The 24470-nt window shown below is 41.5% G+C and overlaps 1 protein-coding gene across 3 annotated transcripts in view; it reads right to left on the bottom strand.

Annotated features, from left to right (window-relative positions):
- Positions 1–24470, bottom strand: part of LOC140916102 (uncharacterized) — a 219126-nt gene that overhangs the window by 169155 nt on the left and 25501 nt on the right. For all 3 annotated transcript variants that reach the window (XM_073357154.2, XM_073357152.2, XM_073357153.2), the window contains 2 exons: positions 20231–20352; positions 6322–6369 (listed from right to left, as the gene is read on the bottom strand). In XM_073357154.2, coding sequence (XP_073213255.1) covers positions 6322–6369; positions 20231–20352 — 170 coding nt within the window. The remainder of the gene's footprint in view (positions 1–6321; positions 6370–20230; positions 20353–24470) is intronic.

Raw genomic sequence — 24470 nt, 5'->3', positions numbered from 1 at the left:
TAACCCAGAATTTTCCATTTCTCACTCGCCCCTATTTCTTATATGGAAAGAATGATGTATCCCAGTGGGGCTACTGGACAATCGAGGTGCTAACGGAGCACTCAAGGAAGACAAGACCATTGCAGAGAAGCTAAAGAAATTCTGTGCCTCAGCCTTCACTGCAGAGGATGTGAGGGAGATTCCTACACCTGAGCCATTCTTTTTAGGTGACAAATCAGGAGAACTGTCCCAGATTGAGCGGTCAATAAAGGAGGTTTTAGAACAAATTGATAAATTAAACAGTAATATGTCACCAGGACCAGAAGGTATGCAACCAAGAGTGTTAAAGGAACTCAAATATGAAATTGTAGAACTACTAACTGGTATGTAATCTACCACATAAATCAGCCTCTGTACCAGATGACTGGAGGATAGCTAATATAATGCTAATTATTTTAAAAAGGATCTAGAAGTGATCCTGGCAACCGCAAGCTGGTAAGCCTAACTTCAGTATCTGGCAAACTGGTTGAAACTACAGCAAAGAGCAGAATGATCAGACACATAAATGAACACAATACGTTGGGGAAAAATCAACATGGCTTTTTTAAAGGGAAATCATGCATCACGAATCAATTAGAATTCTTTGAGGGGTCAACAAACATGTGGACAAGTGATCCAGTGAATATAGTGTACTTGGATTTTCAGAAAGCCTTTGACAAGTTCCCATACCAAAGGCTCATAAGAAAAGTAAGGAGTTATGGGGGTAAGAAGAAAGGTCCTCTCATGCGTCAGTAACTGGTTAAAAAAAGGAAACAAAGGGTAGGAATAAACGGTCAGTTTTCACAGTGGAGAGAGGTAAATAACCGGGTCCCCCAAGGCTCCGTACTGGACCACTGCTGTTCAACATATTCTTAAATGATCTGGAGAAAGGGATAAACACTGAGGTGCCAAAGTTTGCAGACAATACAAAATTATTCAAGCTAGTTAAGTCCAATGCTGACTGCAAAGAGTTACAAAGAGATCTCACAAACTGGGTGACTGGGCAATAAAATGGCAAATGAAATTCAATGCTAATAAGTGCAAAGTAATGCATATTGGAAAACAGAGTCACCCATACAAAATGATGGGGTCTAAATTAGCTGTTTCCAAGATCTTTTTCTTGAGTGGTGTCATAGTGAGCAGTTCTCTGAAAACATCTACTCAATGTGCAGTGGCAGTCAAAAAAGCTAACAGAATGTTAGGAACCATTAGGAAAGGGATAGATAATAAGACAGAAAACATCATAATGCCACTATATAAATCCATGGTACATCCACAACTTGAATACTGCATGCTGTTCTGGTCACCAGTCATGGGGTGTAGCCCTCATCAACAGCCTGGCGCATCCTCCTGCTCATGTTGGGGATTAGTTCAAGGCCAATGCCCATACCTGCAGTCTTCACACCGGCACTCTGTCTCTGTTCCTGTATATGGCTCCTCTCTCAGCTCCCAGGACCACAGCATCCTCTTCTTGACTCAGCCCTCCAGCTAGGTCATCGTCTGTGTTTTCCACTTCCGTGGAGGGAGGAAGATATCTCTGTCCAACAGTCTAGCCATTTTCCCAGTGGCAAGTGGGGGGGACCCAGGCCTGCCCACTACTCCAGGCCTCAACCCAGGAACCCTGTAAATAGCAGCCTCCTGCTGTTCCTCTGTAACTTCAGTCAATGCTACTCTATTTCTCTGGGCCACTTCCCCATGGTCCCAGCATCTTCTTCGCCCTTATCTCAGGGCCTCAGCTGCTCAGTCCCAGGCGCCAGCCACTGCTCTGTCCAAAGTGCTTACAGTTCTCTCAGCCCTCCAGGGATGCAGTCCTTACTTCCTGGGCTCCCATCGGAAAGTGACCTAGTCTGCCCTGCAGTTCCCTTTTTTATGGACCTGCTGGGATCTGATTGGCTATTCCTTGCAGCCTCTCTCCTATTGGCTGCTTCCTGCGCAACCTCCCCAGGGACATTAACTCCTCTGCCAGTGTGGGACGGTTGCCCCATCACATCTCAAAAAAAGATATATTAGAATTGGGAAAAATACAGAGAAGGTCAACAAAAATTATTAGGGGTATGGAACAGCTTCCATACAAGGAGAGATTAAGAAGACTAGGACTGTTCAGATTAGGGGGCTGATAGAGCGCTACACAATCATGAATGGTGTGGAGAAAATGAATAAGGAAGTGTTATTTACCCCTTCACATAACACAAGAACCAGGGATCTGCCAATTAAATTAATAGGCAGTAGGTTTAAAACAAACATAAGGAAGTTCTTCTTCACACAACACATAGTCAACCCATGGAACTCATTGCCAGGGGATGCTGTGAAGGCCAAAGTATAACTGGGTTAAAAAAAATGGATAAGCTCATGGAGTATATAGTTCCATCACTAACTATTAGCCAAGATGGTCAGTAATGCAACCCCATGCTCTGGTTGTCCCTAAATCTCTGACTGCCAGAAGCTGGGCCTGGATGACAGGGAATGGATCACTCAGTAATTGCCCTGTTCTGTTCATTCCCTCTGAAGCACTGGCCACTGTCGGAAAACAGGATATTGGTCTAGATGGACCATTGGTCTGATCCAGTATAGCCATTCTTATGATCTTATTTCTTAGCCCCGTTTTATTTAAATATACAGATGAATAATCACAATGGCACCCAAGATGGATATGTCAGGTGAGGTAAACATTCAAAAAAACAATGAACCCTTGGAGCCATGCCCTCCGAATACCATTACCTGTAACTGTCACAATGATTGTTTCACCCGATGTAATCAGGAAAGGAACCTTTGATGGCTTCTGAATATCAAAACGTCTACTGCCAGTTAATGTGAAGTAAGAGGGGGATTTAATAAATACGATGCACCAGAAAGCTGTGTTTCATACCTGTGATACTGAGGCCATTACTTATATTTTTAAAATGTGAGGGAAAATGCTATTGAATATTTTACAACATTTATCCAGTAGGTTGGCATTATGTGAATGAAATGGATGCTCAGTGGCAGAGACATCAGACGTCAAAACCTTGAGCTGTTCATAAGTATCTGGAGCCAAAACTGCAATAGCAAAAATCATCTACAAAAAGCTGATTTTATAAAAATAGAAGTGCACTGCAGAGGGGTATTTTGTATATGATTTTTTTAAATAAATCTGTTAAAATGTGATATTATTCAAGCTTGTAGAACACAACACAAGAAAACTTCAAGTCTGTACATCCATTTCAAGGGTGCTATGACTTCACAAAACCACTTGAACTTTGTTTTTTTCCTATATTTAGCATCATCAGAACGCCTTCATGTGTATATCTCAGCCACCTGCTTTTTGACTGTGGGTTGCCTGGAACCTGCCCCTTAAAGGGCGCCTGGAACTTTACTGGGGAGTCACAGGCTTACCCCACTTTTTCATTGTACTCTCCTTGCTCCTATTTTTTGTTTTTAGCTGTCAACATCTTTTATTGCTCTGAACCAGTTCCTAAGTGCAGTTACCCTGACCCTACATGTTAAGACTTCTTTCTTCCTTCCCATTGGCTGTATTCACTTTGGACTACCATTTATAAAAGGGGGGGGGGATGGAGAAGAATAGCAATAAGCTCCTTTCCTTTGAGGTATGTAGATGCAGCACCTGGTTTCTGATTCCAAGTTCCATTATACAAGGGCTCATCTAAAAACTGTTGGTTTATGGAGCCCTGATTGAAGTCTATAATCTGCTCTGCAGAATGATGAGGGAATGAGAGGAAGATTTGAGAAATGACTGAGTCTGTATTAATGGAAATCCAGGTCCAAATTAATCAATTATAGCTGGCTGGTCCATAACAGAATTCCTGAGGGGCAAAAACTCCACTTTATCTAGATACTTATGTGGTCCCCATCACCATAATATCAGATACAGCAGAAGCAGAGTAGATGGCAGGTAGGTAGGCTGAAAGACTGCAACACTAGTCCATTGGGTGGATGAGGTTCAACAAGGACAAGTGCAGAGTCCTGCACTTAGAACGGAAGAATCCAATGCACAGCTACAGACGAGGGACCGAATGGCTCGGCAGCAGTTCTGCAGAAAAGGACCTAGGGGTTACAGTGGACGAGAAGCTGGATATGAGTCAACAGTGTGCCCTTGTTGCCAAGAAGGCCAATGGCATTTTGGGATGTATAAGTAGGGGCATTGCCAGCAGATCGACGGACGTGATCATTCCCCTCTATTCGACATTGGTGAGGCCTCATCTGGAGTACTGTGTCCAGTTTTGGGCCCCACACTACAAGAAGGATGTGGAAAAATTGGATAGAATCCAGCGAAGCGCAACAAAAATGATTAGGGGACTGGAACACATGAGTTATGAGGAGAGGCTGAGGGAACTGGGGATGTTTAGTCTACAGAAGAGAAGAATGAGGGGGGATTTGATAGCTGCTTTCAACTACCTGAAAGGGGGTTCCAAAGAGGATGGATCTAGACTGTTCTCAGTGGTAGCAGATGACAGAACAAGGAGTAATGGTCTCAAGTTGCAGTGGGGGAGATTTAGGTTGGATATTAGGAAAAACTTTTTCACTAGGAGGGTGGTGAAACACTGGAATGCGTTACCTAGGGAGGTGGTGGAATCTCCTTCCTTAGAAGTTTTTAAGGTCAGGCTTGACAAAGCCCTGGCTGGGATGATTTAATTGGGGATCGGTCCTGCTTTGAGCAGGGGGTTGGACTAGATGACCTCCTGAGGTCCCTTCCAAGCCTGCTATTCTATGATTCTATGAATAGTAACCTGCCCCAAAACTGAACCCGTATGTTCTGAGGGAGAGATCAAGGTACCTGGAGGATTCAGCACTTGAGGAACACCTATCGCACACCCTGGTGTAAATCACTAGGGAAGGCGGAGGTGAAATACCTTCTACTCTTCCCCTGGAATAAATGCCCCCTTGGCAGAAAAGCCACCACTGGTGCAGGAAGATACAGTTTTCACCTTCTTGTGCTAGTTGGAGCACATTTATTCCCAAGTGTCCAGCTACTGTGAAGCTTAAAAAAGTAATGGATTTGTCATGCTATTGCTAAAATGGAAACAACTCTAGAAGGATTAAAATGATAGGCAATTTACCTCTACTTTTGCCACAACTCACTATACCATTTACGTATTCAAAGTGGCTTCATTGTTTTCAACTTGGATACATGCAGCCTGATGCATCCCTATCCTGGATGCAGTGCAATATTCCTTATGCCATACATCAGTGTTTCCCAAACTTGGGACACTGCTTGGACAGGGAAAGCCCCTGGCAGGCCAGGCCAGTTTGTTTACCTGCTGTGTCTGCAGGTTTGGCCAAGTTTGCCGCTGCAGGCCAATGGGGGCTGCGGGAAGCGGCGCGGTCTGAGGGATGTACTGGCCGCTGCTTCCCGCAGCCCCCACTGGCCTGGAGCGGCGAACCGCGACCAGTGGGAGCTGCGATCTGCCGAACCTGTGGACGCGGCAGGTAAACAAACCAGCCCAGCCTGCCAGTGGCTTTCCCTGAACAAGCGGCGTCCTGAGTTTGGGAAACACTGCCGTACATAATAGTGCCTTGTTTGATCCTGAGTGAAATCGGGAATAGAGGACTCTCAGACAACTGGGCTCTGAATACACAGGGCTGCATGTGGCTGAACTGATAATTACAACTGGGAAAGTGAGGAATTGGCTGGGGGTGGGAATGATGTGCGGAAGGGGAAAAGATAATGGTAGCTATGGTTTATGTGACACACATGAAAGAGTTAATTAATAAATTACAAGCGGCTCGTAACAGTGTCATTTCCCAAAGATATGCTTGATCCAACTGATTTCAATGGAAGCCTCTCAGAGGATTGGGCCGGACATGAACATTCAATGAGAATTTATTCCCTGTGATACAAATGCACCTAAATTACTTTATGGAATTCTACCACTGCTGTTTGTCTATGATAGAAGGAGGCAGACTGGAGTGGATAGCAGCAGCATGCACATCCACAAAAGGTAGGTGGTCTCATACAAAGAACTGTAGCAGAGGAAAGAGATCAGATTGCAGTATATCGTGTGTGTTGGGATAACAGTCAAAGACCTGCAGGCTCGTCCTCTGGCAGAGAGAGGATGGAGGGAGATGGTCACAGCATTAATTACATTTTTAATATGGATGCATGGACTGGAAATATTCAAGAATCACTGGTATAGTACACACTGGTATAGTAGAGTATAGTACCTATACCATATATTTAGACATTCAGTACACACATAGGCAACTACTTAGACTACAATCCCTTTCACACATGGGTTATAAATTGTTAATTTCACCCATTAATCCAATACTTTTTGAAAACATGGAAAGAACAGTTGAGAGACTTACCTCAGCTGTACATACTTTGCATCTTGCTCTATCTTGAGTATCAGAACCCTAAGAGAAAAACAGTTGTTTAGTAAGAAAACTGATTAAAATTATATTGACCAGGAAAATAAATATAAAACATATTAGCGTCATCTCCCTGGCTGAATTAAAGAACAACAGGGCCAAATCTATTATGAAAAGTGAATGCTTTGTTACTCCAGAATCTGGTTCACATTTGATAATTGGCACCTTTCTTGCATTTATAGTTTTTATTTTATGCAAACACTCTTAAATACCCCTCAAGTCAATAAGGCACAAAAAGATAAGCCTGAAACTCACTATGGACAATCAGCTTAAACTGGGGCTCAAGATCGTGGAGCCTCTCTGAGCCTTTAGAAATAATCAAGGTTTATGGTGTTTAACCATCAGTCTCAGGAGAAAATATATATCATGCAGCTCTGGTGAGATAAAGCCCTCAAAAAGGCGTCATGTATTTTTGTAGTACTTGATAGGACTTTGGAGGGAAAAATGATTATCCTTCACAAACAACAGCTTCAGAAACCCCCATCATGAACCCAAGATGTACACATAGAACAAAGCCCAGACACGTCTCCCCACTCGAGTGTAAAACTTGCTCACAGTTTGATCAGCAATGGAGCAGGTTAACATGTAAGAAAATACTGTTCAAGGCCACTGCCTCTCTCACTAAAACTGAAAAACTGGGCACAAAAAGGCAATGCATTGTACATCATCTGGTCAGAAGTATTACTACTGAAAATTGTAGGTGGTGAGCAAAAAGTGGTGCTGTAGCAAAAGTCTGTTGTGTATGTCTGTTTTAGATTCTGACCGTTCTGTGACCTACCTGAGTGCATCACTGTAGTTCTGGACCAACACAGACCTTTCCTTCTGGCCATGAGCTAGACAGGGAGTCATGTCCTCTGTGAACGTTATACTCAAACAATTTTCCTGTGGTCAGTGAACCCTGAATCTGTGGTGTGTATGTCTCTCTGTTGATACAACAGTTGCCATACCAGTGTCACAACTGGGGGTTCATGCTCCATGTAAGTTTACTTCCCATTTTAAAAAAATAACCAATCTTAGGTTCCAATCCTTGCAGGTGATGATCAGATCCTCAGGGGTGATGAGTACCCTCAATTTCCACTGACTTCACTGGGAGTTGTGAGAGCTCAGCAACTCTCAGGCAGTGCTATGATCCTGGCAAGGCTGAGCCCATTCATCTAACTACGAAAGGAAGTTTGAATTTCATCTCTCCATGAAGGACTGAAACAATTTCAAATTTAAGCCTGGATAGTTTAAATAAAATCTTGCTCTTTCCTTTTGTGAATCAGATAAGGGATGACCCAAAATACAACTAGAAATCAAAAGAAAGAAATGAATGTGTATGCTAGAGAGAAAGAGAGCCTTCCTGTGGTTTAAAATAGTCTCATCATAGTGGTATCCTTCCTATGGTACCATTTTACTGGTGATTTTCTTGTTTCATCAACATTCTTATGTCATTTAATAGATTCTTGTTAACTTCGGTCCATTTGTAGTATTTATATTGGAGATGTTCATCTATGTGAATATTAGTGGCCACTCTTAAAACCTTGCAAATTTTGCCTTTTTGCATGTAATCACTGTGCAAGAATAGAACATTCCTGACTGATTTCCAAAGCAGAGCCCCAAAAGAAGGCTTATGAGTGATGAGTGATCTAACAAAGGGGAAGACCACCTCACATTCCCTCTTAGATCACTGAAATGACTAACTGCCAGTGCATCTGAGAAAGGATTCCATTAAATATTCCTGTTACTTAGGAAGCTTCTCTTTGTACATCAGTAACAAACAAACAGAAGGTTTTTGAAAGAATGGGGCACTGAAACACTGGCAGTTCTCAGAAGGAGGTTGGTTTGCCTGTCTCTCACAGGGCTGAAGTCTGATATTTAAGGAGTTCCAGCCTGTCTCGTACTAGGGAGCTGAGATCCAAGAGCAATATGGAACCTTTGAAGATAATCCATACGTTCAAGTGGGCTTTCTGTTGGTTTCTCCAAGCAGTTTCTGAGGCATTTAAGTAAGGGACTCTTTAGCTAAAAAAGATCACAAAAGGGGAGACATGAGCAACAGGCTGTGAAATACTGAAGATGAGGTTTTTAACGCATGTTTTTCCTGAATAAAAAGCTAAGATGGATAGAAAAAAACTGAAACCACTTAAGATTTATGAAGTCTCTCTCTCTCTCTCCCCCTGTTAATTTTTTCTAATACTTGACCTTCTTGTTCAGTTATCTCACAGGCCAGTATTCCAATAACTACCTGTTTCTAACAATGACCTCTGTACAAAACCTCCAGTGTTTTTAAAAAAAAAAAGGTTGATATTTATTTTTTAAAGTTGTGGCTATTGCAACATATACTACACTAAATTCCTGGGGAACCATGTCAGTCTGCAAAATCTCCAGTGCCTCCCCCTACTTCATCTCCCTGGAGTCATATATAACCTTACTAGTTGGAACTGTAGGTAACCACCATCATGGGGAATATTTTCCTCCTACATTTTAGAACAGTATAATTTATAACATGATATGAAAACCAACATAAATTAGTAATTCAATCCCTATATTCCAATTTAATGAATTAGAGGCTTCATTGCATTATTGTTTTGTGCCACTGGACCAATCATTTGGTTTACAAACAGAATGTATTTCTTTATTAATCAATAAATGCATATTAAATAAAGGTATCTTACATAAAATTATGCTGATATCTCACAGGGGCCAGCATGGAATTGTTTAAAATATTATTTTCTTAGTTTACTCTCAACAAAATTAAATAAGAATATGAAATTTGTGTCTTCATTTTAAACTCCTTTTAAGGGGACAGGAATGAAGTTATTGCCCGGTGGCAACTGAGGAGCACTTATCAAGATAATTATTTTAGGATTACAGTTCTGAGCTTTATACAATGTGGTTAAGGATCATTTTGGACATCCACTGAGTAACCCATAGTCAAAAAAGGGCATGACAAACAAATGGCACAATTATTGTATTTGGGTACTTGCAACACTCTTTCAGATAAGAAAGAAAAAGTGAGTGCTGGCTACTTGGGGATGAATCAGCCCATAGTATTTATTTATTTAACAGTTGTAAAAAATAATTCATAACTAGAAGAATTCCACCACAAATAATTTCCAATCTCTGGAGAAGAAGAAGAAGAAGAAGACGACGAAAAGCCAACCCCCAAGCCCACACACACTTCAGGAGTGTTCCCTAAGCACATACAATTTTGATGTGATGTCCGAAACCCAAGTCTCCTACTCAGGGAACTACCTTTCAGATTAACCAAACCACTTATTAATATAGGCAGAGTCAGGAGGGAGCCAAAAGATAGATTTTTTTCATGACTTTTAACATGGTGCAAACTCAGTCCTAGAAACATAGAATATCAGGGTTGGAAGGGACCAGAGGAGGTCATCTAGTCCAACCCCCTGCTCAAAGCAGGACCGATCCCCAATTAAATCATCCCAGCCAGGGCTTTATCAAGCCTGACCTTAAAAACCTCAAAGGAAGGAGATTCCACCACCTCCCTAGGTAACGCATTCCAGTGTTTCATCACCCTCCTAGCGAAGAAGTTTTTCCTAATATCCAACCTAAATCTCCCCCACTGCAACTTGAGACCATTACTCCTTGTCCTGTCATCTTCTACCACTGAGAATAGTCTAGAACCATTCTCTTTGGAACCACCTCTCAGGTAGTAGAAAGCAGCTATCAAATCCCCCCTCATTCTTCTCTTCTGCAGACTAAACAATCCCAGTTCCCTCAGCCTCTCCTCATAAGTCATGTGTTCCAGATCCCTAATCATTTTTGTTGCGCTTCGCTGGATTCTATCCAATTTTTCTACATCCTTCTTGTAGTGTGGGGCCCAAAACTGGACACAGTACTCCAGATGAGGACTCACCAATGTCGAATAGAGGGGAACGATCTCGTCCCTCGATCTGCTGGCTATGCCCCTACTTATACATCCCAAAATGCCATTGGCCTTCTTGGCAACAAGGGCACACTGTTGACTCATATCCAGCTTCTCGTCCACTGTCACCCCTAGGTACTTTTCTGCAGAACTGCTGCCTAGACATTCGGTCCCTAGTCTGTAGCGGTGCATTGGATTCTTCCGTCCTAAGTGCAGGACCCTGCACTTATCCTTGTTGAACCTCATCAGATTTCTTTTGCCCAATCCTCCAATTTGTCTAGGTCCCTCTGAATCCTATCACTACCTGCCACAGTATCTACCACTCCTCCTAGTTTAGTATCATCCGCAAATTTGCTGAGAGTGCAATCCACACCATCCTCCAGATCATTTATGAAGATATTGAACAAAACCGGCCCCAGGACCGACCCTTGGGGCACTCCACTTGATACCGGCTGCCAACTAGACATGGAGTCATTGATCACTACCCGTTGAGTCCGACAATCTAGCCAGCTTTCTACCCACCTTATAGTGCATTCATCCAGCCCATACTTCTTTAACTTGCTGGCAAGAATACTGTGGGAGACCGTGTCAAAAGCTTTGCTAAAGTCAAGAAACAATACATCCACAGCTTTCCCTTCATCCACAGAACCAGTAATCTCATCATAGAAGGCGATTAGATTAGTCAGGCATGACTTTCCCTTGGTGAATCCATGCTGATTGTTCCTGATCACTTTCCTCCCGTGTAAGTGCTTCAGGATTGATTCCTTGAGGACCTGCTCCATGATTTTTCCAGGGACTGAGGTGAGGCTGACTGGCCTATAGTTCCCAGGATCCTCCTTCCATTTTTTAAAGATGGGCACTACATTAGCCTTTTTCCAGTCGTCCGGGACTTCCCCCGTTCGCCATGAGTTTTCAAAGATAATGGCCAATGGCTCTGCAATCACAGCCGCCAACTTCTTTAGCACTGTCAGATGCAACTTGTGCACGTCCAGCTTTTCTAAATAGTCCCAAACCACTTCTTTCTCCACAAGGGCTGGTCACCTACTCCCCATGCTGTGTTGCCCAGCGCAGCAGTCTGGGAGCTGACCTTGTTCGTGAAGACAGAGGCAAAAAAAGCATTGAGTACATTAGCTTTTTCCACATCCTCTGTCACTAGGTTGCCTCCCTCATTCAGTAAGGGGCCCACACTTTCCTTGGCTTTCTTCTTGTTGCCAACATACCTGAAGAAACCCTTCTTGTTACACTTAACATCTCTAGCTAGCTGCAGCTCGAGGTGCGATTTGGCCCTCCTGATTTCATTCCTACATGCTCGAGCAACATTTTTATACTCTTCCCTGGTTATTTGTCCAATCTTCCACATCTTGTAAGCTTCTTTTTTATGTTTAAGATCCGCAAGGATTTCATTGTTAAGCCAAGCTGGTCGCCTGCCATATTTACTATTCTTTCAACACATCCTTTATAATACCTCTACAATTCTTTGCTACCCTTGTTGTTTCAGTATGCCCTTTCTCAAAAAAAATTGATTTTGGGTGAGAAGCTCACCTGTTTAAGAACTGTATCTTAACCTGCTTGTAAAATAAAAAACTGCCTACTCCAAACATACATTTATTAGATGTACAGGCACACATTGGGAACAGGAAAACAGATCCCCTTCACAGTGTCATCTGAATTCACCTTTGACTGGCTGGCACTGTAGTCAGAATGGGGAGCTTGCAGTCTAAAAGTCATTCATGGATTTTTATTTCGTAACATGAGTTCTACTGAGTTTTTCCTCACCATCCTTCATGTGAGTGTACTATACTCTTATAATTATATAATTAGCATATTCCGCACCTATTTTTCCCTGGTCAATGGTGTGAAATATAAATACAGATATGCATAAAGCTATATACTTGGCAAGTGAAGAAGCACAGCCATTTAAGAAAAAAATCTGAGTCACTAAGTATTCCCACATTTGTAGCCCAGATGATGGTCTTGTACCTAGATGCACTGATCTATCACCATTATCAGAACAGCTTTTCTTGGTGTGAGTCCATCACTTTAAAATTGTGGCAGACGCATTGGTACAATGAGCTCTTGCACTTGGGACCTGCGTAAATACCATATGCTTTACTGTCAACCACCAAGGGACAGACATGTTTTGGCAGCCATAAACAGGCAATAAGACACACTCCTTGCCTCACTGCCAAGTTCTCAAATCTGCATTTTAATACTTCAATAGCAGCTGCAGAGGGAATCAAATATGGCAGAGGAGAGTTTGAGGGTCTTGTAGAATATTACAGAACATTGCAGATTATCACATAGGTCAACCACATTGTTCGGCAAATAGCACTGTATGACTAATTCAAAATTCAAATTGTGGGTTTGAGAATTATTGGACTATACAAGGCTACTCCCTCACACCTCACCAATCAAAGGAAGAAGAAAGGACAAAAAGTCTGAGAAACAAACAAACAGATTCTGTTTCTATTTTGGGCAGTTCCCAAAGTTTTAATCATTCCACTCTTGGCAGGCAAGACAGCAGTCCTATTTCTTCCACAACAGGGTCCAAATAAGCCATTCTAATTCCTCTTTGCGAGTAGGGAAAATATCAGAAGGGTTTTGAAGTGATAAGGTCAAAAGGAACCTTCGCATTTAGGTTCAGATTCTGATACTCTTACTCACAGTGAATTGCACCTTATTCTATTCTAGTTCAGGATCCTGACGCAGGGAAGAAAGGTAAGCAGCAGGATACGGACCCTGGACTTCAGGAAAGCAGACTTCGACTCCCTCAGGGAATGGATGGCCAGGATCCCCTGGGGGACTAACATGAAGGGGAAAGGAGTCCAGGAGAGCTGGCTGTATTTCAAGGAATCCCTGTTGAGGTTACAGGGACAAACCATCCCGATGAGTAGAAAGAATAGTAAATATGGCAGGCGACCAGCTTGGCTTAATGGTGAAATCCTAGCGGATCTTAAACATAAAAAAGAAGCTTACAAGAAGTGGAAGGTTGGACATATGACCAGGGAAGAGTATAAAAATATTGCTCGGGCATGTAGGAATGATATCAGGAGGGCCAAATCGCACCTGGAGCTGCAGCTAGCAAGAGATGTCAAGAATAACAAGAAGGGTTTCTTCAGGTATGTTGGCAACAAGAAGAAAGCCAAGGAAAGTGTGGGCCCCTTACTGAATGAGGGAGGCAACCTAGTGACAGAGGATGTGGAAAAAGCTAATGTACTCAATGCTTTTTTTGCCTCTGTCTTCACGAACAAGGTCAGCTCCCAGACTGCTGCGCTGGGCATCACAAAATGGGGAAGAGATGGCCAGCCCTCTGTGGAGATAGAGGTGGTTAGGGACTATTTAGAAAAGCTGGACGTGCACAAGTCCATGGGGCTGGACGAGTTGCATCCGAGAGTGCTGTGATTGCAGCTGTGATTGCAGAGCCATTGGCAATTATCTTTGAAAACTCGTGGCGAACGGGGGAAGTCCCGGATGACTGGAAAAAGGCTAATGTAGTGCCAATCTTTGAAAAAGGGAAGAAGGAGGATCCTGGGAACTACAGGCCAGTCAGCCTCACCTCAGTCCCTGGAAAAATCATGGAGCAGGTCCTCAAAGAATCAATCCTGAAGCACTTGCATGAGAAGAAAGTGATCAGGAACAGCCAGCATGGATTCACCAAGGGAAGGTCATGCCTGACTAATCTGATCGCCTTTTATGATGAGATTACTGGTTCTGTGGATGAAGGGAAAGCTGTGGATGTATTGTTTCTTGACTTTAGCAAAGCTTTTGACACGGTCTCCCACAGTATTCTTGTCAGCAAGTTAAGGAAGTATGGGCTGGATGAATGCACTATAAGGTGGGTAGAAAGCTGGCTAGATTGTCGGACTCAACGGGTAGTGATCAATGGCTCCATGTCTAGTTGGCAGCCGGTGTCAAGTGGAGTGCCCCAGGGGTCGGTCTTGGGGCCGGTTTTGTTCAATATCTTCATAAATGATCTGGAGGATGGTGTAGATTGCACTCTCAGCAAATTTGCGGATGATACTAAACTGGGAGGAGTGGTAGATACGCTGGAGGGGAGGAATAGGATACAGAAGGACCTAGACAAATTGGAGGATTGGGCCAAAAGAAATCTGATGAGGATTCAATAAGGATAAGTGCAGGGTCCTGCACTTAGGACGGAAGAATCCAATGCACCACTACAGACCAGGGGCCGAATGGCTAGGCAGCAGGTCTGTGGAAAAGGACCTAGGGGTGACAGTGGACGAGAAGCTGGATATGAGTCAGCAGTGTGCCCTTGTTGCCAAGAAGTCCAATGGCATTTTGGGATGTATAAGTAGGGGCATAGCCAGCAGATCGAGGGACGTGATCGTTCCCCTCTATTCGACATTGGTGAGGCCTCATCTGGAGTACTGTGTCCAGTTTTGGGCCCCACACTACAAGAAGGATGTGGATAAATTGGAGAGAGTCCAGCGAAGGGCAACAAAAATTATTAGGGGTCTAGAACACATGACTTATGAGGAGAGGCTGAGGGAGCTGGGATTGTTTAGTCTGCAGAAGAGAAGAATGAGGGGGGATTTGATAGCTGCTTTCAACTACCTGAAAGGGGGTTCCAAAGAGGATGGCTCTAGACTGTTCTCAATGGTAGCAGATGACAGAACGAGGAGTAATGGTCTCAAGTTGCAGTGGGGGAGGTTTAGATTGGATATTAGGAAAAACTTTTTCACTAAGAGGGTGGTGAAACACTGGAATGCGTTACCTAGGGAGGTGGTAGAATCTCCTTCCTTAGAGGTTTTTAAGGTCAGGCTTGACAAAGCCCTGGCTGGGATGATTTAACTGGGAATTGGTCCTGCTTCGAGCAGGGGGTTGGACTAGATGACCTTCTGGGGTCCCTTCCAACCCTAATATTCTATGATTCTATGATTCTATGAATAGCTCCATCAAAGTCAATAAGATTAGTCCTGGAATAAGATGCTACTAACCCAGAGTTTGGGCCTCCAATGTTTTAGAGAGTAATGTTTCTGCAGGGAATGATACAGATTCTCTATGTAGATGTTGCTGGAGGATTCTCTGCTCCTTGAGGTCTTCAAAGTACAATTTGAGGACTTCAATAGCACAGATATAGGTGTGAGGTCTTTTTTAGGAGTGGTGGGTGAAATTCTGTGGCCTGCATTGTGCAGGAGGTCAGACTAGATGATCATAATGGTCCCTTCTGACCTAAATATCTATGAATCTATGCACAATGTATTGACTCAGTAAGTAAGAAAAACAAATATTTTGTTGTCAAATTTCTTCCTGTTATGAGTCAATATTAGACTCGTTTTATTTCAGGAAAGCCTAACCCTGGTCTATATAAAAGTTTTCTCCTAAATATACTCTGCTGACATGCTTATTCCTAGAGACCTGCTTAATTATCCAAAATGTAAAAGAAGGTGGAAGAGCTCTGTTTGAATAGTCCTGATGCTGCCTCAGCAATTTCTGCTCCTGGCACATGCTAATTCAACAGCCACTGATCATTTGGAGTTAAAGTGCAAGTAGCCAGCTGAATAGGATGCAGTTGTTCTTATTCTTGTGTTGAATATCAGGGTCAGAGGTGCGTACCAGATAACACATAGCAGATGTAGGGAGAGTAAAAAGAATGTTAACTTATGGTGACCACCTACATTTCAAGGAAATAGAAGGACTGTATGAAAAAATACAAGGAAAGGTTATTTTTAAAGGGACTGCATCATATAATATTTTTGGTACAAAAATCATGCAGAATACAAAATCCTATATTGGTATCACAGTGCAGGATCCATTAGGTGAATATTGCAGAAATATATAACATCTACCCTATACTGACTTTATGTACCATAATATGGGACATCTTTAAAACACTAGAAGCATGATCCCCCTATATTCACTACAAACTAGGGAGGAAAAGTTATGTTTCTTTTTACACTGTCCACATGTTCTATAGCAGCTTTGTCATGGAGCAGCAGAATGGCAACCCTGTAAAGGTGAGATGAAGAAAAAAGAAAATCTGATCTGAATTTGAAGGAAGATCTTCATGACAATTGTCTAGATAAATAAATGCAGACACACCATTCCACTTGAGTAGCCACAAAACAGAGATTTGACATCGGAGAAGAGAATTTTATGAACAGTTTTAGCTGCTTCATCCTGTTTTCTGACCCTGGGCTAGATCCTCAAACCTGCTCCAGCTGTGCAAAAGGCCCCTCGTTATATCCAATAGGCAGCTGAGGATTCCTCCAATAAAGGCATACAGAGTGACAAATTTATGTGGCCACTATAGCTAGCATAACTTAGAACAGTTACTTGGCTGCTCCAAGTTACTGAAGGCTGTTTCAGACCTTGGCAGCCTCACAACTGGGAGAGAAGAAAGGTTCCTCCTGATCATGTCTTGTGCCTACATTTAGATATTGCAAGAGACAGGTGTGAAGAATGTAATTATTTTAGGTATTAGCAATAAGTAAACAATCTACTGTACTTTCAGGGAACACAAAAACACTTAAACAATTTTAGATACAGCAGCCACCTAAAATTCTTGCTTTTGTTTTTCCTGCCAAGAGACATTTGTTAAATATTCTGAAATTCTATAAGGAAGATCATATAAGTTGTAAGGACAAAGAAGTCTTAAAGCACTCCTGATTATTTTGCTAGAGGATGAGAAAATGTAAATAAACCTTGATTGTAGAAACAAAGATGCCTAACTACCTCAGAACCAAATGTATTTCTACCATTCTACATGCATGTACTGTCTAAATAGGTTAAAAATAATTGTGCAAGTCACGATAAAACTTTTCTGACAAAATATGGGAAATTTTGTTGAAAATATCAATAAAAAGTTATCTAGCTCAGACTGCATAGTTTATCTGTGACACAATTACTGGATTTTTTTTTTTTTTAAGTAATGTATGTAGAAAAACCTAAAGGAAGGTTATGCGTGAAAGAACATAGGTTAAAGACTAGGTGTAAGGAGGCAAGTTCCCCTAGAGTAAAAAGCAGTGAGTAAAAATAATGATATATAGATGAATGAATGACTTGATGTCATCGACTAGTACTTGCTGTCTATTTTAGAATGAATTGTTCCATTCATTTCTATGGAAATTTTGTTCTGGTATTGAGTATGCAATTCAACTTCTTGATTTGGTCAATTAACAATATAGGCAAGTAAATATCCACAATACTCAAGTGGTATCAGACCGCTCCAATGCTGTTTGGAGGTGCTGATACCCTACTTTTAAAAGGCCTAGTTGCCTCATTTAGACAATGGATTGAAATGAAGGAAAGGAAAATTGATACTGAGGGCCCAGAAGGCCTCACAAATTCTGAGCTTCTATACAACATATATCACATCTCAAGTAACATTAAAAATCAACTCCCCTGATTCTCAGAAAGGGAGAAATATTCAAAATTATTTGCAATCTAAAGAAGTCATTCTTTCTCACAATCAAAACAATCCGCAGAAACGACTCCTAGTTTATGGCTAAAGCTTGGCTGAAACAATCTAGCAAATCATTTCTCAGAACGTGGAAGGGAATGTATCCCCCTCAGTTAACTTTTGGGCTGCTGCCACTTTCCATTTTGGCAACCAAAGGAATGTTGTGGGCACCATATAAAGGCATCTATGGCAGCCTGAGGGTTAAAGTAGACATTTCTTATCTTTGACAGATGGTTAATTCATGGTCATTATTGCTAAATTCAATTGCTTAATAATTTAGATATGACAAACATGTGTGTAGTAATGTTTGCCAGGGCACCCTTCTAGAATCCTAGGATGCAATAACCCCCTCAATGCTTTCACCACACATCCCCATGCTGAGTATGACAGATTGAAACAAATACAGCCTTTCTGGATATTTTAACTCCCTAGCATCGCTCTTGTTACATTAAAGAGTGGTTCTAGGGAGTTGTGTGTTCTGAAAAACAATGAGGAGTCTGGTGGCACCTTAAAGACTAACAGATTTATTTGGGCATAAGCTTTTGGGGGTAAAAAACCCACTTCTTCAGATGCAGATCTTTTCTTCGGGTGTTTTTTTACCCATGAAAGCTTATGCCCAAATAACTCTGTTAGTCTTTAAGGTGCCACCAGACTCCTTGTTGTTTTTGTGGATACAGACTAACACGGCTGCCCCTCTGATACTGTGTGTTCTGAGTTACTTTTGCTAGGGCTGCCTGAACTGGCTTGACTAAAAATAGCAATTTAGTCAGTAAACTTAAGAAAAGATCAAATTTTTACAATGGTCTCAACTTATCCTCTAATTTTACAGCTGCACATATTAACATTTAAGCAATCTTATTACCTAACTTGCAGACATAGAGCCTAAGCCCAAAAGGTGCTGAGTATCAGCAGCTCCTATTGAAGTGATGCTCAGTACCTCTCAAGACCAGCCCATAATCAGGGAGGCAGATGTATTAGCATTTGCACCAACAACTAATTGCACTTGTAATTTTCAGCCTGCAATTAATTGTAGTTGCAAAGATGGAGCCAATTATATAGGCAGCCTTTTAAGTATCAGGCTCTTGATGTTAAAAGAAATAACAGGCTATTCCGTGCCCACCCCATGCACCAAACCCAGTCCATTTTTTTATTTATTTATTTTGAGGGGGAACAGAACACAAATATCTGGCAAGTATTTCTTTAACAGTTCATATTTCTCTGCATTGCCTTCCTTCAGCGAATACAGGCAACAGAACATCCCTCTTCCCCACTTTGGCACCAGAAAGCACCTTACAACAGGAGACTTGATCCAAAGCCCAATGAAGTTTAAAGACTCCCATTGACTTCAAAGGGCTTGGGTCAGACCCAAAGTCAACGTACTAACATTCTAGCACAAAATACCAAGCCACAACACTGGCTGAAATCCATATAATTTATATGTTGTTGCTAGAGCTGTGCAAAAAGTTCACACAACTCCAAAAATCTGAAAACTGCTTGCTCTTTTGTTTTATTACAAATGAGGAACAGAGTCCAGGTTTGCAAAACATTTTGCCAAGGTTCACTAATTTATTGTGCTGATTTAGGCTAATTTATGGGCTTTGTATCGAAATATGCTAAATGTGTGGCTTTGACCACAAAAACCAGGTATAACTCAGTAGCTTTGGGTTTCCTTTCAAGATCTTAAGTTTATACGTTTCCTGTACTTTTTCCCTCTCTTTAACCCACACTGTGTCACTTTATGCCTCTCTCTGCAAAGCCCTGATATGTAATACTTTTAGAACGTAAGCTTTTTGGGACCGAGGTCTTGCCTTTGCTTTTTGGTTTGGTGCCTAATTACACACCATTGTCACTACAGAAAAAATTATACTAATAAAATAAAGAATGATAAAAACCAATTATAATAAAAGGGAAAAGTCACATGGTGTTTTTCCAGTGTGGCTACTAGTCCGGCTCACAATTCTGGCAAGCCAGGAAGCCCCAAGTAAATATATGAAACCTAAACCTTACTTATTAGTTTTCATTTGTTACAACCATGGGGAAAACTGAACCCAAACCCTTCGTATGTTCCGGGCTTGTGAACACATTAACCAGTTCTGACGTAAAATATTCACCATATCTACTTCAAATTAAACAAGAGCTGTGGAAATCCCTCCAAGTCACATCTCACTCTTATTGCATAGTCCACAACACACAAAATCATAATGGCTTTAAACTGTTGCCACTTGGGATCTGATCTTACAAGGTGCTGTGAAGAATTGAACACTCTCAACTCCTTCTGAAACTAATAGGAATTGAGGTACACAGCACCTTACAGGATTTTCTCAATATCTTGTGGGATTGGTCAGTAAGTGCTCTGACATCTGGAGGTTTTAAAACGACACCTCCTTTTCTCGCCCTGAACTTGAGGTTGTAACCATATGTTTGTAAAAGGTTTACAGAACACAAATAAAACCAATGGAAGCTCATCATAACAGTACACCAACATATGGTGTACTGTGCAGAGTGAAAGACAATCTAAGATGGAAGAGAATATTCTGCATTAGTTCCCTCACCTTTTGTATCCAGGTTAACACACACTTCTGGTGAGCAATCAAGTTTTTGCAGTCACAGAAGTGCAGCAGAGCGTCACGACCCATCTCGTCTCCTTCTCGACAGATAAAGCATTCTTTTGACTCTAATTAAAAAGATTAATAAAGTAAGAGAACACATCAGGTTTGCATCAATCATAGCCCATGTGGTTCTTATTATTGCAATTAAAAGTTATCTCCTCAAAATTGTTGGATGAAAGTGCCATTGTCTACAATTGAAAACACATTGAAGGGAGTTTTCCAACTTATTCTATTTTAAACAGTCAAATTTAAAGAACATTGTGGAGATAATGTGTTCAAAAGAGTCCTTAAAGGCAATCTATCAGGAAAAATACATTTCTGTCCCATGAAATCCCCTTATAAAGAATGTGCATTGTGCATCTTAGTGCTTTTTGTTTTAAAAAAGAATGAACATTTTGGGCCTAATTTTTGAAGGTGCATCAAATGCAGCCTCTGTTATTGAAGGGGTAATTTAGAGTTCAGTCCTGCAACATGCTGAGGCCTTAAACTTGCACTTACATCACTGGGAGTTAGAGTGCCCAACACTTCTTAGGAGTGCTCAGCACTTTCCATGATCGAGCCTTTACTGTGCTTAAGTTCTTGCACCCAACCAGTCAAATTTTTAGCTGGTGCAAATTGGCTCTGTTGATGTCAGCGGAGCGTGGTCATTTACATCAGCAGAGAATTTGATCCTCAGTTTTTCACATCCAAGCTTTTGCACCCACAAAAACTTGGATTTGTGGATTTGTGCCTACTGCATTTGCAAGCATAAATTAACTATTTTTTGCACATGCAAAATCTTACGTGTATAAACCTGTGCAATCCAAATGCACACAAAATTGCACCTGCTGTTTTAATTAATTTGGAAGTCTGGCTCTTTATGACTTTCTTCGAAGTATGTTACAGTTTCGAATTCTGCTGCAAAGCATAGTTTTAATGACAGGATGATTAAATAAAGAATGCTAGTATATGCTGATGGCTTTTTAAAGCTTTCTTTGTGTAAGCCAGCTTTTTTGTTTTTTAAACTGATGCTCTTGTATTTGGCAACGGATGCAATGGCTTCATGGAATTCTGCTAAAAAAATATCCAAAATGCAAGTATACTTACATACTCAGGCACTAACTTCTGAAGTAGTTTGCTTGATGCTATTTAAATAAAGATTTGAACACTGGGAAAGGAATCTCTTTTCCAGAACCAAATGGGAACGAAACAATTCTTAATATGTAATATATCACAAAGAAAAACCCCAGTGGAAATCACAGAGAAAATACTTGGATTTTTGTGAAATGGGTGATAAAAGGCCCCTGCCACCTCTATCTGCACTGAAGGCTGCTCATCATTTAGCCTTTTCTGGTTTCTGAAGAACAACTGTCCCTCACATCACATGTTGCTGCTCCATGGGCAGTGGCGGCACTGTGGATTTATGTGACAAAATGAGGATAATCAATTTCAATCTACTCAAACACCTTTTAGAAAAGTGCAACAGACATCATGATTTGTACTACAGTACTGGCATCTAAGAGGGCCACATTTTTTGCTCAGATGTAAGCACCCAACTCTCACTGACTTCCAAGGAGCCACGTTTACACATCTGAGGGCAATTTGGCATTTAAAGAACAATCATTTGTGAAAAAAAAGAAACGTGAGAGAAGTACAGAATAAGCACCTATACTCAGTGATGAGCTGCCAAAATCTGAAGAACCGGTTCCTTCAGTCACTCTGGGTCTTCGGTGGCACTTCGGCGGCAGGTACTTCACTCGCTCCAGGTCTTCGGTGGCACTTCGGCGGCAGGTACCTCACTCGCTCTGGGTCTTTGGCGGCACTGAAGTACCTGCTGCCGAAGTGCCACCGAACACCCAGAGTGAGTAAAGGACCCACCGCCGAAGTCCTGAAGCGTCACCGGGTGAGTGAAAATTAAAAAGGGATTCTCAGCCAGGGGAGCCTCCCCAGCTGGGAGCTCAGGCGGGCCGGACAGGACCGTCCTGTGGGCTGGATGCGGCCCGCGGGCCGGAGTTTGCCCACCCCTTTAACAACCGGTTCTAAACCGGCTTCAAAATTTAACAACCGGTTCGCGCGAACTGTTGCGAACCGGCTCCAGCTCACCACTGCCTATATTTACATGGCATAGGGAATGCATGGGGAAACTCAGACACTGTTAGCAAATGGAACTTTCCTTGCAATGGCCACAATGAATATGGTATTACCCACACACCTTGTCTCCACAATGAATTTAAAGAAAATGAATTTCAAAGAAAATGTAGTGAAAAGGGAAGACATGACACTTGACAGCTGATAAAAAGCCTGTTTATGTCTAATACAGAGGATCAATTATTGTGACCCATTTAATTCTGCAAGGCATCCAACACCTATAGTACTGTGCTAGGTAAGTGCTGGTCATGCAAATTAAAGCTGCCTGGGAACACATACAGTACTTTTGACTTGCACTTACAATTTTCTAAGTTCTCAAAAACTTTTAGAGATGAGGATATGTTTTACATTCCCATTGAGGCTATTTCCTTCCCTTTTCTACATTGTCTGCCACCCTTTGGAAAAGCATCTCCTCTCTGATCTCCCTGCATATTTTTGAGCTGTATATCCATATCTAGGAAGGAAAAAACTAACGCTGTACTTATTCCTGGGTGTAAATTTAAACAAGGAGTAGGAATGGGCAACCCAATTAAGAGAAAAATTCCTAAGTGGCCCAAGACTTGGCCATTGATCCTGAGGAAGAAAGGGGGAGTAAGAATTCCTTTTACACTCTGTGCAGGCCACCTGGACCCTTTTCTATCCTTAGTCCTAAGTATTATATGTAGAAACAACTATGGAATAGGTTTTCAAGAATTTATATGTAATTTTAATTGGCTCTAATTTAAAGTCTAGAGAGAGTCAAAGTTAACGTAATTTACCCCCTTACTGTGAATTTTACTCAAAATTAAAATACCTTTTAGATTCATATCTATTCATAAACATGTTCATACACACCCCAACTTGAATAAGGCACACAGAGTCTAAATGAGTGCATGGAAATCCAAATTATACATCACCCCTGAATTTGGCACCAAGTACCTAATGAAAATTTAACAAGTTAGGTGAGCATTACAATCTAAAATGCAATGACTAAAATATATATATACAAAAAATTAAGAGAAGTTATGCTGGTTCAGTTAGCATACCATGTACCTGTATCTAAATACAGATGCACACAAGGGCCGGCAATCATCAGTTTTTTTATAATTGTATAGATTTCAGCGAAGAGGGATATTGCTATATAAAGGAAGTCTCCCTCCCCTCCATTCCCCAAACAGCTTTCCAAAGACTAAAATATGCCTTTTCTTATTGCTGTTTTTAGCCAGAGCATCAATAATTAAACAGGCCATGGTCAGGGGCCCCAAAGCAAACATCACTGGGTTCTGGATGTGCTCCATGCAATCCTGCAAGATGTCTAAAGCCAGAGCTTCGGTCCTGACTAGATTGGCAATGACCCTTAGAAACAATAGGAGGAACGTTCAGATTGGATGATGCATGCTACTTCACTTTTATTTACTGGAATTGAGCCACACTACAATCTGAAGCTTCTGCTCGTTTCCTTGGTTTCTCTTAGGCACTCAGATACTACATTGCTGAGCAACACAAGAAGCTATATGAATAAATGATAAAAAAGTTTCCCAATGTCATGGCTACTAGAAGTATGCATTATGGAATTAATATGATGACATGTCTGGATATTATCGCCACACACTAAGACTAAAAAGTCCCTCATCTTTTCTTGACTTCCCACTCTTTCCCTCCTTCTTCCTAAGAGCCAGTCTGAAAATCTGGCCCTTCCTGGATTAAAAAAGATACATATATTACCATGTGTAGCTAGTGGTTTGGATGTAAATGAACAGATGTAGATGGGTTATATAGCTTCCAGCCCAGAATGCCATTATGTATTTTGAAACTGTAGCGGGGTGTATATGCAGTACGTTTAGTGATACTGTCTCACATTCTCAACCATCCACACATTTTATTTGTCAAATGGAGACATATGGCATATAAAAGATTCGTTTGGGTTAGGGGTAGATTTTTCCAATATTACCATGGAATATAAAAAGAAAATTGCTAGAAACCATTTGGTCACAGATCAGTGTTGCCATTATTTGTGCAGCTGGAAAAATGGATGTCGCTATATTCTTCCTGTGCTTACCAAAGATCTAGCCAGCAA

The sequence above is a fragment of the Lepidochelys kempii genome, chromosome 8 (assembly GCF_965140285.1).
Source record: "Lepidochelys kempii isolate rLepKem1 chromosome 8, rLepKem1.hap1, whole genome shotgun sequence".
NCBI classification, from domain to species: domain Eukaryota; kingdom Metazoa; phylum Chordata; order Testudines; family Cheloniidae; genus Lepidochelys; species Lepidochelys kempii.
This window is presented reverse-complemented; position numbering and strand designations above follow the sequence as displayed.